This window comes from Plasmopara halstedii (assembly GCF_900000015.1).
Source record: "Plasmopara halstedii genome assembly, contig: Scaffold_2386, whole genome shotgun sequence".
NCBI lineage: Eukaryota > Oomycota > Peronosporomycetes > Peronosporales > Peronosporaceae > Plasmopara > Plasmopara halstedii.
In genome coordinates, this window is record NW_020189293.1 from 1,261,416 (window position 1) to 1,279,740 (window position 18,325).

The following is an 18,325-nucleotide window of genomic DNA, read 5'->3' on the forward strand; positions in this document are numbered from 1 at the left end:
TGTCGTTAGCAGGGCCAGAGTCCACATCAGGGGTAGTATGCGGCCTTGTGGTGGTTTAACAATCATAACTTATCGTTACTCCAGATAATTTCTTTAGGTGGTGATCAGTTTGAGGATCAAATGAAAAATGAGCTTCATTCGAAGCAAGTTATGGAGCGTTTTCTGAGAAAATGTCAAACGACATCAGCTGCTGTCTTCCACAGACCAAGCGTAGACGATGAATACTGAAATCAAAATGAATCATGTTTGGCAAAAAGAATACATTTCCATTAGAATCAATAACGTTCATAAAAGAATCACCTGCCGACTGTCCAACCCCAGTGAAACGAGAACTGCAGACCTGCTTAACTTTGCTCTTAGTCACCTTTGACTTACTTAATTAGACTTAATAGTCACGAATTAAGAACCAAGCATTCAAAAGGATCGTTTATCTCTTACAACGATCTTGTGATTAACGTGGACCGTGTGGAGTGTAGGAAGGGGGGAATGACGCCGAAATCCTTGATTTGTAGCTAATTTGAAATCTTATCCTTCGTGTTAAAAGTAATACATTCTCAGGCTTATTGCCTCCAGAATCGTAAAATAATGGTTTTGCTAAGCCGCTCATTGCAATATCTTGAAGTTCATGTGACAACTCATACGCCTCCAAGCGCAATGCCCGTATTGAGAAGCATTTTGTATGAACAGTCATTATATAGAGACACCATTTGGGTTTGAATAGGAGGATAGTGCAAAAACGTCTGGACAAATTACGACTTGTGACTAGTATGGCAACCCAATGAAATATGATTTGAACTAAGAAAATCTTTTAAATTTTGCTCGACAGACATATGGCATGCTGCCTTATGAAAATACTTCAAATTTTGCTAAATAATATTTATTATAGTAATGAGCATTCCGTATTTCTGCACTGTATAGAACGCTTTCCACATTCAAAGCAAGTGCTTCAAGGATGAAAAGCGTATTTCTAATCTTATCCCTTTTTGTAGAATGTCCTGATCACCGTTAATTTGTAATAAAATTCACAAAGTGAATGAATTAACACAGCTTTTTAATTTATTCCTCAGATTATGGTTGTTAATGTTACTTTCTAGCCGGAAAGATCCGGTCTATAGACGATTTTATTAGCTAGCCTTGGGTCTCATTCTGAAATTTTTAATGCGTTTGTCCTTGACATGTGGGAATCGGAACCCAGCAGTCCCGGCGGTGCGACCGCATGCGTCGTTCGTCCTCAAAAACAGCCGACAGTATACATCACAGCAGCTACCGACTCAATTGACGACACTGATGAATCTATTGTGTAAGTTTGGCGCACTACATCAAAACAATGGCAAGTCTTCGAGATGGCGAAGAAATGGTTACGCGTAAAATTATACTCAATTACGTAATTGCGCCGTCGACATAAAAAACGGTAGGTGGAAGAAAGAAGTCCACTTGATTACACTACTTGTAAATCGTTCCCACCATCATAAGAAAATGGACAAAGATGGGTAGACTGTGTGATAGAAAGAATGCTGGATTGCGACAGACATCTGTTTATTTCTACAATACCTTTTATCCTTTATAATTACAATCACGTGATTGACCAAACATTTAATTAAATGGTTTCAGTACATTTGTATTGAATACAATTGTATATTACGCTCCGTTTAATTGTGAGTATTCATTTCGGTATTTATGAAGATTACGAAGATCCCAAAAGAGGTCCAGGGTTCAGAGAAAGAAAAAATCACGAAAGTATATATTGTTTTTGTCTAAATTGAGTTACACGTATGAACTCTTGAAAAAGCAAAGCAAGCTAACAGCATTAGTCGTATGAGACGCTCTCCGTTCCGATCCTACCAGGGGTACTTGAACCCAACATTAACATCTGTGTGCATGTAAATGTGAACGCTGAGAATCACCGCTTCCTCTGTGCATAGCGCACGTTACTTGGTAGTACTTGCAGTCACTACCACGACCGAGTCGTGAAAAGACTGGATCCTTTGCGAGGATGGAACGTTTCAACACTTGTCCCGAAGACGAGTATACCATCTTATCAAGTTTTGTCTATCTTGGGTCCCAATAGAATAAAGGGCTGGCGGCTACGGTGATCACATTCACCACTTTGACAATGATAGGATTCGGAGCGCCCCAACCTATAGTCGGTAGGTGAAGATACAATACTCACCACCAGACCGCTAATGTCAAGCCTTGGGTTCCGAGTCGTCAAGAATCTCTCCCTATGGACGAGAAAAATTAAAATGACCATAAATTCGATTTGCTCCAAGCAGAGCAACAGCTCAAGAATGGACACTTACGTTTAGTACTTCAATTAAACAGACGTTCTCATCGTGGGACAAATTGCAGCGACAGATGCCGCGGGTGATCGCGCTAAAAAAGGCAAATACTGGTGAACTGTGTCTAGAAGCTAGGATTTTAATTGTCGCAATGACGTCTGATTCTTTGTCGGAGGCATGAAAGGCCTCCGAACGGTTTTGGCTTGCATTGAGACATACCTTTCCTCGTACAAGGGAGTGGTGGGTGCTGCGTTCGATACAGAGTACAGCTTTCGTGCCGCGATAACAGGTTGAAGTGCTGGAATGCTAGCTTGGTAAAAGCGCCAAGAGTGATGAACCTCAGTGATAGAAAAGCGCTATTTCTACCTACTATGCGACACCTATAGATACCACAAGTTTTCAGCTGCGGTAAGACAGAACATCTGCGCCTAGTGTGCACCCATCGTTCTCGGATGATAGGCACGATGGAGCGAGCTTATTTAGCAAGGGCAGTCAACAAACCTCCCATGAGGAAACATGATGTCCTTGTATGCGCAGAGTGGTCTACCGGAAAAAAATTGCACCTCAACCTCATGAGGTCGTGGTCGATGCCTTACAATTTTGATTCCCTTAAGGCGAAAGAATAAATATGAACACGATATCCACGGTGTGATTGGTACAACACGGGCCAGGGTCGACTGCAAGTCAAAAAGGTAGAACAAACTTTTGTAGCGTCGGCGAATCATTATACCTTCTCTGCTAAGAGCGCGAGAAGCTTTGATCAGAGCCAGGAGGCAGAAGCAACAGTGAGTCGAGGTGTGAGGATAAAACGGAAATGAACGACTCGGTATTGCGGCTTCCAGAATGTATCGACTAAACTTTGTACGTCATGACCTTCAGGGTGCATCGCTGATCGGACGGTAAGGAACAGCTGCAAGCTGCTATCTTCTTTGCCAGTTTAGTGGAGTGCTGAAACGACTGGATGTCGCAATTTCTCTTATTGATTCGACGAAATTGAAAGCTGACCGTAAGTTGCGAGCTAATGGGCTAGCCCTGATAATACTTGGCATGTTTTACCTTTGTCATGATCTGACGGCACTGTTGTATCAACAATACCGTGTGATGGGCCCACAGTGCGGAGCTTCACTGCTCCTCACTATGACCGGGTCAGTCCTAAGTGTTGTGAGTCTCCCTTCTCTACCTTTGGCAGCAGCTCGTTTTAACGGTGAGAATTTATCTCGAGGAAAGTTGCGAGGAATTACAAGGTGGTGAGGTCACCGACATGATACAGTTGAATCATAGAAGGAGCTATGCTCGTCATCCGCCATGAGTAAAACTTCAGTGAGACGATTTCAGATCACTGGACGCTAGATCTGAACAACTATTGTTAAGGATCGTATGAGGTTTTGCTACCCTTTGTTGAGGAATTGTCACGAAGCGATGACGAGAGATTGGCCCGCGTTTTAATCCGCGATAAGGGAGTGTGTGATAAAATTGACTTAGTTAACCAAATATAGCGTCACATGGTATGATTTTACCAATAGAGGGGAGTGATTTCATTAATAAGCTTTCGTATGAAGCACGAAGCGGAATCGGTAGAGAAAGTATATCACCACTTTCTGCGCCGACTTTCTGTGTCAGAAAGGCTAACGGCAAGTGGCAAGTATGTATGTTCTTAATAAGCCAAACGCGAGAGAACTTCCGGTGCAAACGCTACTTCATAGAAGGAAAATGTCGCAGAATAGCATGATTGGTGACATTGTTTAGTGGCATCTTCTATTGCTGATGATACTCCGAACGGGATACCCCAAGAGTGGATGGTCATGCGACATTGACTGTCTAATGTACCAACAGCAATTGTTCGTCAGATAACACAGCCGTGCCGGCACCATCGCGGCTATGCACAAGTCGATTTGACGATATATTCGTGCATTGATGTGCAGAGTACGAAATGCTGGCAGTGAAAAAAACACATTAATTGTTTGCGAGCGGTGTACAAAATAGTGTGTGCCGACAAAATTCCTCCACGGAGTTCTTTACCGGAAGAATAGTCAGTGGAAAGATCTCGCAAAAATAGTAGCCATTGGAAGCTGTAACGTACCGCTGGTTCAGAACGACATGAGGTATGAATCGGCCTGGCCAATTACTTGCGCAAAATAGTACAGACTGATGCGATACGATACGACGCCTCAGTAATCTTTTAAACGGGTGCTAAGTGGCGGTGGAAGATGTGTCCATTGTGGCTGCGAAAGAAGGCCTCGAAGTTGCCATGGTTTCAGCTCTTAAGAATTCATATCAGCCATTCCACGTTGTATGCCTTTGCAATAATATGCGTTTGTCAATGAACGAACGCGTGATCGTGCTTTGTTGGCTGAAATCTGCTCAAATGAACTACTTTGATCGTGATGAGAATGGTCATGAAATGCAGTATACCTCATCAAATTGAATAGGCACCTGCTCGGCTATAATCCGTTTGTGATATATTCACTTCATGCGTCATTGTGCACAGCGACGATGCCACCTTATCGCTCACAGCAAATGGCAAGATGGCTATTCTTCTTTGCTAAATTTAATTATAAGGTGTCGGGCGGGTTTGCTAAATGTGTTTTTGGCATGAGCTATCGACTAATGATGATAACATGACACAATAATGTCGTTGCCGGTGGATAAGGCAACACGTACAGCATGTGAATCTGATACTAAATGTATTGCGCTGTTAAATGCTCTAGGAAACAAGGAGCTTAAAACTCAGGTGTTATTTTATTCAAGCGCGCGGATGCACGCCTGCACCGCTATCCCCTTCCCAACGTTGCTGTATTACAGCCCTGTACCACATTAATCGCGACATAGTGCCCAATTATGAGAATCCCATGTATAGGATACTGTACGATGCACATGATATCCCGTTGGATGGCCACCTCGGGGAGAGAAGACATACCTTTCAGTTAGCGCAATGAACTGATTGCCCAGCATGTATGGGTGGATATGCAAATATGCGTGCGTTTGTAAATCTTGTCAAATAGCTAAGTCCTTGCTGCATGCGGGAATACTTTTGGCCAGACTGCCGTTTCCGACAGAGTGCTGGAAGTGCACTATATGTTTGGTATTTCAAGTGACGCGTCCGGAAATACCAGCACTTTGTTCTTTGTGGGCCGTTTGAGCGAGATCGCTTATCTTGGCGCTGTCAATGAAATTGTGACCGGCAGAAAACACTTATGGTGCTCCTCGACAAAGTGTTTAGCAAACATAGCGTACCGGACGTCATTTATAACGGTGAGATTCTCAATAAAAGCAACATATGGCAAACATTGTCCAATATCCTCGGTACCAAATTAGATATGTTGACTGCTGACTATTTGCAGAGATAGTCATATAGATTGCATGAACTGTGTTGTAAGAGACATTCTCCAATCTTTTGTGCGCGCAGAGACCGCGATGCTGGAGTGAGTGGCTCCCAATTATTGAGACTACGTTGAATGATGCAGCAAATCGCATGCTTATCTACCATAAAAGGCACCAACTTGTCGGTTCTATTAGCATCAACGAGTTGATCGGCACTTGTATTGGTGACAAATTTGGTCAAAAAAAGCAACAGAGGGGGTCTCTGCTTTGATTGGGCTTGATTGCCGTTTGCTGGCACCAGAGATGTGATCGACACGGTAGCTATCAAGATTTGGCTTTACATTCAATCGCCCAACCATCGCAAATGAGGTTTGAAGCTTTAGTATATTTTAAAAATGTGCTTTTCTATATCTGTTATGCATTAAAAGTATCTCTACAGAATGTCAGTTCGAATTAGGCGGACTCCTTATTTATTGACTAATGGTCTCAATCAAGCACTCTAATCGGCAGACAATATCAAGTCCAGATGATGAATATGGCTCTTAGAGTTCGTGGTTTCACTCCGTATTCTGTTACTTTGAGGTCAATTGAGATTCTGATTAAGTAAAATATCTTCAGTTACACTTCTGAATGACACGCTATTCTAGTGTCTAAAGTCAACGCATATCATTTCAGGAATAATGTTTCAAAATGGAAAGAATCCATAATCTCTGATAAGCCAACAGTGATGAATTAAAACGAAGAATGGACGCTGGATGATAGGTATGTGCAATATTTGAAAAGAGAGGCAGCAAAAGCACGACTCAGCATATTTGGAGCCACATTTATGCAGTATGAATGTGCGATTTCCGGAATCGGAGAGAGAATTTCCACTGGCAATGAAGACTCACTATAATCATTACCGGCGATATGACAAAGTCCGAAAATTGCTGATGACCCGCTTTGTGTGAGCAATGGAAGGTTTCAAAGACTCAATCACAAAGCGGTATATTCGCAAAACGTTTTGAAAGTAACAAGTGAAGTGGAAGTTCGTTCTGCGTGTTATAGGACTCAGGAGACTACCCACCCCTACAAACCAGACAATGTTTACTATTTTGACGAGGGTGAACTCTTCTGTCAAATAGTATCCAACCAAATTTGGCTACGAGTGAAAATAGGCGGACCAGAGCTTGCATTACAATCGCGTTTTACTGTGAAACGCCCGGCAAGGATAACATGGACCCAATTGTTATTGGTGCGACCTTTAGTTCGCTCTAAAAAGACAAGCCTATGTAGTAGTACCACAGCAAAATAGCGTGGATGACTGCAGTGATCTTTCAAAGCGGCTTCAGATTTCAACAATTTTTGAGAGCCACAGTCTCTGCTTATCGACAGCGTGTCTACCACGAGATCGTAACTTCTTTAAATCGTGATAGTCCAATTCTAGTCTTTAACTTTATATCCGTCCGTGCTACCGTTAAAGTATGGTACAATGCGCTCAGCTAAGGCTCGATATTGCCGTTGTTTTGTTTGATGTTGTTTAGATCTATGGATTAAGGCACCAACACGAAATGCAGCTTCCGATTTTAACACTGGTAGTTGAAAGGATTAAACGCCTGAGTGCATGTGTAACTGTTGGAAATAGTAAAGGATTCCGTAGTAGTCAAAGATTGTAGATGTAGCCAAGAGGCAACAAATGTTCTAGACATTGAGGTGGTTGACGACATGGTAAAAATGTTAATGGTCACGATTAATGTTGAGAAGTCTCCGAAATGAATACAGACATTGGACATTTAGATGATGCTGATTGTGAAAGTGAAAATACAAGATCCGTCGTACCGGCATCAGCAACACTTCGGGAATCCATACAACTCATGGAGTTTTTAAGTGCAAGATAGATACCCAACGCGAGCAAGAGATGTCATTATTGAAGCTAGTGTCTGATGTAACACGCAAGTGTCTTACAACTTCTTCCAGTAATTGGCTTCATATTGTCATATCTCCTGTAACTACGCGCTCCATTAGACGAGTAAAACTTTTTGAAAAGACCAATCGGCCCCACGAGTCAAAGAGGTGTTACATTGTGACGAAACGAGTAAAATCCATTAATTCAAACTTTTCTGAGTGTACAAACCTGTACACTCCAACGGCGACGATGTCAATAGCATCCAAAAATTGCATCAACTTCATCTTGATAAAAATGCTTCCGACGCTTGCTTCTTCGATTTGGTTTTTTTCTCTCTCTCATAAGCTTTTGTTGCTCTTTGATCGCGACTTCAGCACGAAAAGATTTTTGCTCCAGAGAAAATTCCAGATTTTGTACATTTGAGTATATAAAATCGATTAAGGCATCGACATCCATGCCAAGCGGAAACAAAAAACCCATGCCTAACTCTGGAGAATTTTCATCCCACGAAACTTGGGGCTGTTCCATAGAATTGGCTGACAGAAACAACGTGATTTTGTTCCAGACAAGACTATGCAGACGCAGCTCCATGAAATTGACGAGCAAAAAGTTTGCAATCCAATGAAATGCACTTTTTCTCATCTCCAAGTCCTGAAATTTTGGCAAGAAGAGTCTTGTACGCAGCAAACTTGTTAATACGGCATGGTGTGTAGCTGTCAAATTGTAAGAATTAAAAAGTATTGATAAGTAACGATTCACTAAGATTTCGATGTATCATTCAGAGCACTTACTTGGAATATCTTCCAGTCCCGTCGTTATTTCCTGCACAATATCTTTTTCGCGTGAGAGCTTCTTGTAAAACCTACTGTCAAACTGTTCCAACTCCCGCTTCTTCGCCTGATTTTCTTTATTAACATGAATCCCATGCTTGATTGCCTGATCTGCAAGCGTCTCTTCCTCCGCCAGCCATTCAGCTAATGCAGTCATCTTCTTTGTATTTCCTTCTTCCACATGAAACGGTACTTGTGCCACGAGAAACAAATCCTTTAGTATTTGTTTTGTAGTGCGTTGCCACTCGCGCGCGAACGGAGCTAGAATCGCGGCTTCTGGATCGTCACGAATGTTCGTCAAGCGACCAGGATTCGACAGCGTGCGCTTAATCAAACGCCCTGGAACTTCGACTGTGTAATTGACTTGAGCCAAGCCGTCTACATTTTCTTGGGATTTCAACTCGTCTACTTGGACATAGAACATCAATGGGAATCGCACTGGTGCATCAGAAAGATCTTGGCAACTTGCTGTACGAGCTAAGATGTGTTTTCGAGCATTAAATGCGTCATTATTGCAACCGAAAGAGGCCAACTCGAGAAATACATTGAGTTGTTTAAGTGCCTGTTCGTTCTTCTGTGCCAAAGCAGGCGCTTGTCGTTGCATTGTATCTGGGTGCAAGCGGAACAGCAACGGTGACACATATGGTGTAAGGTTAAATCCCTTTATCCGGCGAAGACCTGATGCCGAGGACAACCATCGACACAACAATCCTCTCTGTAACATGATCCTATTATACGGTTGGGATTGGCTGAAATGAGCAATACAGCCGACGTAGTGCTTAAATCTCGCCACATGGAGGGATCAACCGATCATTTGACTTCATGGCGCACAGTTGTGACTAGATTAGCTTACACTTAAAGCCGGCAGACTTAAGGTTATTAAGGTCATACGATCAGATTTTTGCATCATAGTGTGGTTGCAACGCGTGAAAGGTAGATAAAGTCAGAAATGCAGAAAATTGCAAGGTGAGACGCCAGCCTTGTAGAGAGGAATGCAATGGATTTGAGATACAATTGCAAGATACGCAGCAAGCAAAATAAAGCTTAGAGCTGACTTTTCTGGTTATTGCGTTAATACTTTCCATCCCCTTGCGAGTGCATAAGAAGATGAAAGCTGCTTTAGTGATTGAGTATGTCGATCTATACAAACTATCGGATCGATCAGAGAATTGTAGTCTATTGATACATCATTGAACATCTCGACAAAGGTATTCTTCCTCACATCGATCATACAATTAGAATATTTTGTAAAGAAATGTCACCATTCAAAAGACCATTGCGTCCACTGACTCATTGGAAAGAGATGAACACAAAGGTGAGTTATAGAATGGGTACTGCTGTAGCAAGTGAAAAAAATTGGACTTTTCTACTGACGAAGAAAAGAACAGAGTGTATCTTGCAACAATGGGACTTGTGAATAAAAGCTCACATGCACGATCACCGCATCGACGTTAGCATGCGACATGGCTGCAAGTGATATCGCTGTAGATGCGGTATGATTAATTTCCCGACGCCTTTACGCCACACTCATACTTTCTGCTACATACTACGCCCACTTGTACATGTCAAGCACGCAAGCGAGTTGCAGGATGAGCAGGCTATAAACCAACGTTCTGCACAGGACGAATCAAATTCGTATATGAAGTTTCACTTGTAGCTTCGTGACAATGATTGGAGTAGAAACGCTAATGTGGTATACACCTTCTTACGTATTTTTGACACAATTTTATTGTGGTGAACATAAAGCAAGCTTTTCAAAAGGTTACGCTGAAAGTTGTCAATAGCTCATGGATAGTCGCGGGGTTGAGTGTGAGCACAAGATGGTCACCAAGCCAGGATTTCCGATCGTCCGAACGCACTTTGACTCGCATGATGAGAACCACCGACTGCATTTAGTGCCACCGTCGTCTGCAGATCGATCGCCACTCAAGTCGTGGCGTAATATGCCGAGTCCAATGGACCACCACCAAATATTAAAGTGTTCATTCGAGTGCAACGATGGTGAAGAAAAAGCCCATAAACAAGAACGATCTACAGCACGTACAATCAATCATGTGACGCTTGGCTTTATCGCATACTTCGCAGTAGCCGCGGGACCATTTGGCATCGAGGATGCAGTGCGAGCAGCGGGCGCGTATCCAGTACTATTAGCTGTCTTACTACTGCCATTCACATGGGGTTTACCGCAAGCTCTTATGACAGCTGAGCTTAGTTCTATGATTGACGAAAATGGTGGTTACATTCTGTGGGTGCGTCGTGGACTGGGTGAATACGCAGGCTGGGTCAATGCCTTTAACAGCATTGCCAGTAACGTTTGTGATTTGCCAACCTATCCTGTGCTATTTTGCAGCTATGTGGAAGCTTTTTTGGCGTCAGGTTATAGCTATACGCTGTCTGGCTTAGAGAAATGGCTGATCAAATGCGTGGCGCTACTGCTCGTGTTCATGTCGAATGTAGTTGGCATGCGCGCTGTAGCACTCGCTTCTGTGCTCATGTCTCTCTTCGTATTGACTCCATTTGTTTTAGAGCCATTATCGGTAGATACTTTTAATCTTGCAACATGGGGCACTGTAGCACCTCAAATTGACTGGTCGCTCTTTCTCTCGACGATTTTGTGGAACTATCAAGGTGCGTGATATGATGAATAGCAAAGTATGTAATCGATGAATGTAATGTTGTGATGGCTAGGGTGGGACTCGCTTGGATGTGTCGCTGGAGAAGTAAAAGATGGTGGCAGGACATATCCAATTGCTATTGTCATTGCAATGGTTTTGATCACAATCAATTACGCGTTACCAGGTCTGTCTTTCAACATGGTTTAATTTGTTTGTGTTTCATTTTGAGCAATTTTGATTTCCTTATCTTGCAGTTGGTGCCGGAATTATGGTTGAATCAGATTTTTCACAGTGGCACGAAGGTTCCTTAGAGACAATTGCGATCATGATCACTCCGTGGCTAGGTGCATGGGTAGGTGTGGCTGCTATCGTTGCGACCTTGGGTGAGTTCAATGTCGTAATGGCGTGCAGCTCACGAGCTCTGTGGGCAACAGCGGACTACAAAATGCTACCGTCTTTCCTTGCTATCGAGTGGAAACGTTTTGGGACACCTGTTGCTGCTATTATCTGTCAAACTGTGACCACTGGCGTATTAATGAATTTTTCATTCGAGTTTCTCGTGGTGCTCGATACATTTTTTAACAAGTAAGTGACTAGTCGCTTGGCATTCGTTGAAATTTGTGAACTGCTGTGTCAATTGACGTTGTGTTTTATCAAAAATGGTATTGCAGTCTCACGTTGCTGCTCGAATTTTTCGCCTTTCTACGTCTGAAATACATTGAAAAAGATACCGTGCGTCCGTTTGTGGTTCCGTTTGGTAATACAGGTGCCTGGGCAATCACGCTGCCTAAAATTATCGTGCTCTCGGGTGTTCTGCTTGCTCAAAAGCATCACGTATGGGTGACTTGTGGGTTATTTAATATAGCTGTATCTGGTACTTATCTGGTCTGGCGCCGCGTTCAATCAGCTGCCCAAACCACTACGGAATTGTCTTCTACCGCCTATGGCACCGGGCAGCTATCCTAGCATGAGTAGATTATGTTTAAATCTTCATTTTGTATCAGACAAATTGTTTAACAGTGATTCAAAATTGTTCAAGTCTCTTAGTCATACCATCAGTTTGAATATAGACGGATTTTTAGCCTTCGAATGTACCAAGTGCCGTAGTCCAAAATATATGAATTGACTCAAAAATTGAGCATGCTTATCGCTGTCTTATATTGCTACGTTGTGCTCAAAGATTCATTTAATTCCCAATAAATTGCTGCGGTTACATTTAATTGTTAAGATCTTAAAATTACCTTTAAAAACATCCTTAATCTGAGAGGCAGAATTTATTCCTAAATTCTTTGTGAGTCCACCATTCGTTTAGCGCCGATATAATGCACGATGTTCATTTGTTTTGCTTTATGCTTCGGTACAGCTAAGCACTGAGCCTTTGGGAAATGTCAGTAAGCGTGTCGCGAATTAAGACCGTGGTGTATGTGCCGCGAAATGTCTGTCGGGCACACTATGCCTCTTTGTCTTTCAAAATGGATATGTAAACTTGAAATAAATGTATGTTGTATCAACTTTAATTTACGATCCTGCATTGTATCAGGTCACAAACCTTTTCAATCTTCTATGAAGCATTGACGGCTTACCTAATTTTCCATTTGGTGAGCTTGATGTTGACAAAGTCGTATGATTTATCAGCACATATGATTTGAAGATAATAGTTCTATTTTGATGCTGCAATTTTTACTTAAGCAATTAATTTATGGGTTTATTGCAAAAGGTGGATGGCAGCCGATCCTCTCCCCGAGGCGGTTTCAGCGACCGACTTTATGGAGGACCTCCGCACTGGCGTGGCGAGAATGACAGTCTTTCGTGTGCATCCTTCTTCGTGTGAAGAAGCGGTAAATGTAGAATTTAATGCCGAATTCACCTTTAAGTCGGCGCGACTTTTCTGGAATCCACACCCTCATAGCTCGTCGAGCAGACCTGGACTAGTGTATCTCAGCTATGTTCGGAAAGAGGGGTTAGAGTTCCGAGCTGCTGGGCAGTGTTTAAACACCCGACGGTGTTTTGTCTGTGGAGACACCCGTCAACTTCGGATTGATTGTCCCCTGCACAAGACGCGTCAAGTTTCATCGAACCGACGTCCCGCTTCTCACCAGTTAGGTTTGTCGCGTGGAAACGACAGCACCCAGTAGGTGCGGCGCACAGTACTGGGAAGAACTGAGTTTTGTTGAGACTCAAAGAGGTAGAGGGCAGCAGGGCCCAGCACCGAAGAGCTCCGTGCTCTTGAACACGGAACGTGTATGCAAGTCGGGCTTCCTGGTCGTACAAGCGACCGTGAAGAGCTTTGAAAAGCCATGGAAGATCCTTATCGACTCCGGGCGTCGGACAATTATGCTTGACGCTCCACAATAAAGAAGAAAGTCAGCTGCATGCTGAGGCGTGGCTAAGAAGACTAGATGATATCACGCAGCTAATACTGAGAACAACCATCAAGTTGTAGTTTGGGTTTACGATGTCAATGGTACAAAATTTAAAGTTCGGATGCCAGATTTGACGACATGATGCAAAAACTCGGCGAACAACATGACTGGCGTATTTTTAAGAGGTTCTGATCGTTACGATGAACACACTTCAATCTTGCGAGCGCTAATTGACACTAATCTTAGCTCTTTGACGAACACCCGATTTAACCGAAATTTAATATGTGTAGATTCTGGACTGATGCATCTGCAGATCGCAGACCGTTATCTTAATAAATACATGTATTTATTAAACAGTACCTCGTCTTTTAATGTTTCTGTATTTAAATCTATTCAGATGGGAAAGGTTAGAGTGGATGATGAATGTCAAGCATTGCATACGGGAGCTCAAACGTACTCTGTTTGGATATATCACGCTGCTTCTATTTGTAGCCCTTACGCCTTGGATTGGAACGAGGTATAAAGCACGTTCAAAAAGTTGCACATTGCTTTGTGGGACACCAGGTAATCATTCAAATATACCCTTCCCTTTCGCTTAAATCAACAAATTGATGGTGAAGAAGGCAGACAAATACCTCTCGCTGTGTAACTTGTGATTGAATTTCTGCCGCATTTTCGCTTGATGTGCAATTTTTGCTCGATCAATACAAGCACCTGTGCCAATTGTGCATCCAGTTTAATTTTGCTTAACGCAACCATCATGTCTAGGAAGCCATAAAATGTTATTTCTGTAGATGCAGTGTACGCTTTTTACCTAAATAAGTGCCAGTTTCATCAACGAACTTGATATTATAAGTGCACCGCATTCCTTCAAGGATGCCGGCGTCAATGGTGAGAAGAATTTACTGGTAAACAATGTGAGCTTTACAATTCGCTTGCTGTATCGCTTGACAGCAAGTCGACTTAGATGACACCACAGCAGCATGTTCAATAATTAAGTCACATTATGTAACATAATAATTTGTTGGCTCGTGTATAGATATTTACACGATCTAGTGTGCACTTCCAGTGGCCAGTGTTCAACGACGTCAATTTCATTACATCAAACTTTATAGGCTCGAATAATAATTCTAACTGAGTTTACTTTGCATACAGTCGCGGTAGATATCAAGTAGCGGCAGACAAAGAGAAGCTTGTGATGCTGCAGCGGCAAAAAACATGGAAGCCCATCCACAGTGTTTAATCTTTTACGTTTGAAAGCAAAGTATGCATACGGTACGGTCTTAGCTGACAACATTGACAGGTGGCACATGAATTGCAGCTTCTGAGGTCATTTGGAAATAATATTTGTAAGGCTTCACGAATGAGTATACTACTAATTACACTGGAGATAAATTTCAAATGAAGGCCATGAATGACAAAATCGAGGAGGCGTTGAGACGTAGACGGCGAGTATGGGCGCCTGAGACAATTGTAAAGGAACAGAGACGTTGTTGCCCGAAGGCAAATTAAAAAGTAATTAATCACTTACAGTTGGCGGTGACAAGCTACTAATTGCCGCACAAACAATAAATCTTGGCAACAGAATATTTACGCACGTATTCAGGTTCCATTCTAAACTTGCATTTCTCAATTCCCGTTTTGTCGGTAGCTACAAATGAAAGGCTACGAATCCTTATGTACTTTCGGTCGGAAATGTCGCACAGTGTCGCTTAATCACAATTTCCGAATGAAAATTATTTATTGTAGTCCGTGCAATTCTGTGTCAATGATAGTTTAAACTGATGTAAAAGACACGCAATTTTACTTTTACGCCAACCAGAATAACCTGGCCAGCTGAGCTGCTTCATTACTCACAAAAAATTGAAAACTCATCAATTTTTTCGTTTACTCCTAAGCTATTTTTTGTTTGATGTAAAAGCTAATAAAAATTTATAGGCTACGGCTCTCGTAGTATTTACATTTTCCAGATAACTTTGTCGTAGTGTGTGAGCTGATCAAAGCCCGATAGTGAAGGCACGAAGTTATTTGCTTAAACGCTTGATTGACAGAGATTCTAGAATCTGAACCGCTATGTAAATTTGATAGAACTCTGTTCAATTATCAAAAAATTGACCCCTTGTTGTTGCCCTTGTGTGACGATGAATCGTTGGCTCTTGCCAAAGTTGCGGTTGGAGTATTGACGTTAATTGCCACGATTGTTTGCGAGTAATGCGTGGTTTCGACCGTGTGTGATAGCAGTGCGACAGTTGTGTTGGGATACCGAATACAGGGGTGCCAGTTAATGCGCATTACACTTGATTTTTTGGGCTCAAACGTGGAATATGTGTCGTTTGTACTTGTGCAGAAAGCTCGGAAGTTCAGTGTTGAGCCCGATGATAGTCTTGTTTGATGTTTAGTTGAAGAGTGAACGTACATGGGTACGGGTGCCGACCTGCCACAGATACAGTCTTGAGCTTGGTATGTTTTGATCGAAACCAAATCGCGATCGAAGTTTGGACGTTAAAATTCTTTGTTTCGATAGCACTGAAAGGATGCAGATTACGACTGTGCAAAGTCAGTAGTTAAAGTGCAACCTATAGGTTGTCTTTGAATTTTTGAATTATAGAAGTAGAGGCGTGTCCAAGAGGCGTAGTAAGTGCCACTTTTTGCTGTGCGCCGGCTTGTGAAATGGTGTGTCGACTGGTGAGTGGGTGACACGCCATTTTGAGTAGTCGGACCTCACTTTGAATAGCTAGGGTTTAGCGTGAATACGCTCAGAATTGATATATTGAAACAAGCCGTGGTATTTGCCCTTATTTAGATAGCATAGGGACCTAGTATTGAGATATTGATCGTCTTGCTTCGCGTTCAAATTGTACAAATTAAGCACACCGGGGTATGGTAGTCAAAATTCACCAGAGAGCCAATTTGGCTGTGTGGATAGCAATACTTGGTGTTGAAGGTTGACTTTTCATAGCCGTCTAAATTGTTTGAGACATTGAGACGGTAAAGCGGGGAGTTTCAATCAAGACCGCTACAGAACATGTGAAGCGGAAGTTTTGGATTTTGCCAACGGCAAGAGCTCATTAATCTTACTCATAAATCTTGCATCATAATCAGGAAGTGAACGAGGATCTCACCCTTGCTCTCTTTTTGTTTAAAGCGTACAATGTCAAGTTGTGCTCGATTTCTCGACTGCAGACTTGTGCTTCATGTATTGCCTTTTCTAACATATAGAGTTTATCGGTGTGGCCTCTTAGTGATGGCTGCTCGAAGCTTTAGGTCGCAGGGAAGAGAGTTGGTACGAATTCGAGTTGATGAAGCATGCAGAAAACCTCGGTTGGAAGCCATCCAGTTGCGCGGTCGGTGAATACGGAGGGAGAATCCAATAGGTTTCCTTACTCAACCTGGATCCGAGGTTGGTCTGATTTTCTAGCTGCTGTAATGGATGTCTGCTATATATTGGCTCAATTCCTATAGCTGTTTGACTTGTCGTTGACAACACTGCTGACAATGTAGATTGTATTGTAAATATTGTATAGGTAGTTTAAATTACATGTGCGTCGTGAGGTACTCCGTTGTTGCCATAGTGGAGGCTAAAAGGGTTGAATCGATGTTGCAAATGCATTATGTTGTGTGTGAGGACTACTTTCCACTCCATTCAAAAATTATATTCATTTGGGTGTGCCTTTTAGGATTGGATGTGATCGGAGCTGCCGAAACCGAAGTCCGATGTACGCAGAGGCAAGATAGCACATGAATTCTTGCAAATTTTAAAACATCAATGTTGTAAAGTCGCCTGTTTCAATGGAGCCATAATGCGCATATCACACACCATCACACAATAATGGAGATTGCATAAAATACCTGACTGCCATACTGTTGTAGAGTTGACTTTCAAATTCGAGTAGAGTGGCGGAAGCAGTCATAGATAAATAGAAAAACTTGTTGTAAGGTTGAAGAAAGACTTAAGTTGGTGTAATGCCACTCTGCAAACCTAACAAAGATGTTGAACATTTCAATATTTGCGCATCCATGTATTGATGTACTGCTTGATATGACTTTTATTCTCTATTGAGACTTGTATCAAATTCCAATGCGTTAAGAGAAAAACCAGAAGAGAAGAATAGAGAAGGGAAGAAAAGGTTTTTGACGGAACTTGAGGTCCAAGCATACGGGAAGTACATGAAGATCTAAACGGTATACAGGTGAAACGTACCTTGGCGATCAGCTGTAATCAGAAGCTTATAGCTTGGAGCTTTGGAAGCTGTGTACCCAACTTAGTCTTCATTATCAGATGTAAAAAGTTACGGTCGGACATGTTGACGACCAGTTTATCTTCAAAATGACATCCGCGGCGGGGCTGCCGTAGATCGTCGCTTAGAGGAAGCTAAGCTAAGACCACCGACCATACGATCTATACTAGAACCAATACGAGTGTAGCGGATCGCAATCCGCTTACTCCACGAGTAATTAAAACCTTATCCCAAGACAAATCAACTCATCTGGGCAATATCCAGGCTGTATTTTTTTGTTTTATTTGCTGCAGAGCCGCCTATATCTAAATCCATAGATTGTCCTAAATAGTAAAATGCGATTAAAATGCATAACTACTGGCAGTCCCGCCACGTAGTGGCTTCTTGTTGAGGTGTAGCCACACCGTTGTGTGGTCACACTATCTTTGTGACTCACCCCTGTATACCAGGGTACGTGTAACCCCGTTACACTCCCCCCTATCTAAATTATGGTTACCTACAATTCACATTTAACTGTCGCCTCGTACGAGGCTCACGTGTCTAAGACACCTCGACGTCCCCTTGGACCTTCTTCACACATTCTCTGCTCAATAATCCATCTGTCTATGACCCAAAAGACAACCAGCCGCTCTGGTTCCGAGAGCGCCCGCGGGCAGATTCCTTCTTCGTCTCCTGCACGCGGTGCAACTTCGGACCGGACGTCCGTGGCTTCGAGGGAAGGGCATTCCGAACCCTCAGCAACTGGTCGCCGCACACCGCGCCCGCCACATTCGACAAATTTCCTCGTCGAGGAT

General features: G+C 42.6%; 4 protein-coding genes across 4 annotated transcripts; 2 read left to right on the forward strand and 2 right to left on the reverse strand.

Annotated features, from left to right (window-relative positions):
• Window positions 1-6,899: 6,899 nt before the first annotated feature.
• On the forward strand, window positions 6,900-7,255 carry PHALS_03707 (uncharacterized protein; the record flags this gene model as incomplete). Its single annotated transcript, XM_024717967.1, has 2 exons — window positions 6,900-7,043; window positions 7,124-7,255. The coding sequence occupies 2 exons, from the start codon at window positions 6,900-6,902 to the stop codon at window positions 7,253-7,255; spliced, it is 276 nt and encodes a 91-aa protein (XP_024583413.1).
• A 482-nt stretch (window positions 7,256-7,737) lies between these two features.
• On the reverse strand, window positions 7,738-9,039 carry PHALS_03708 (uncharacterized protein; the record flags this gene model as incomplete). Its single annotated transcript, XM_024717969.1, has 2 exons — window positions 7,738-8,198; window positions 8,277-9,039. The coding sequence occupies 2 exons, from the start codon at window positions 9,037-9,039 to the stop codon at window positions 7,738-7,740; spliced, it is 1,224 nt and encodes a 407-aa protein (XP_024583414.1).
• On the reverse strand, window positions 9,038-9,939 carry PHALS_14955 (uncharacterized protein). Its single transcript, XM_036407143.1, has one exon. The coding sequence runs from the start codon at window positions 9,398-9,400 to the stop codon at window positions 9,209-9,211; it is 192 nt and encodes a 63-aa protein (XP_036263398.1). The 5' UTR covers window positions 9,401-9,939; the 3' UTR covers window positions 9,038-9,208.
• Window positions 9,940-10,102: 163 nt separating this feature from the next.
• On the forward strand, window positions 10,103-11,896 carry PHALS_03709 (amino acid permease family protein; the record flags this gene model as incomplete). Its single annotated transcript, XM_024717971.1, has 4 exons — window positions 10,103-10,943; window positions 11,004-11,114; window positions 11,185-11,515; window positions 11,602-11,896. The coding sequence occupies 4 exons, from the start codon at window positions 10,103-10,105 to the stop codon at window positions 11,894-11,896; spliced, it is 1,578 nt and encodes a 525-aa protein (XP_024583416.1).
• Between the last annotated feature and the right edge of the window lie 6,429 nt (window positions 11,897-18,325).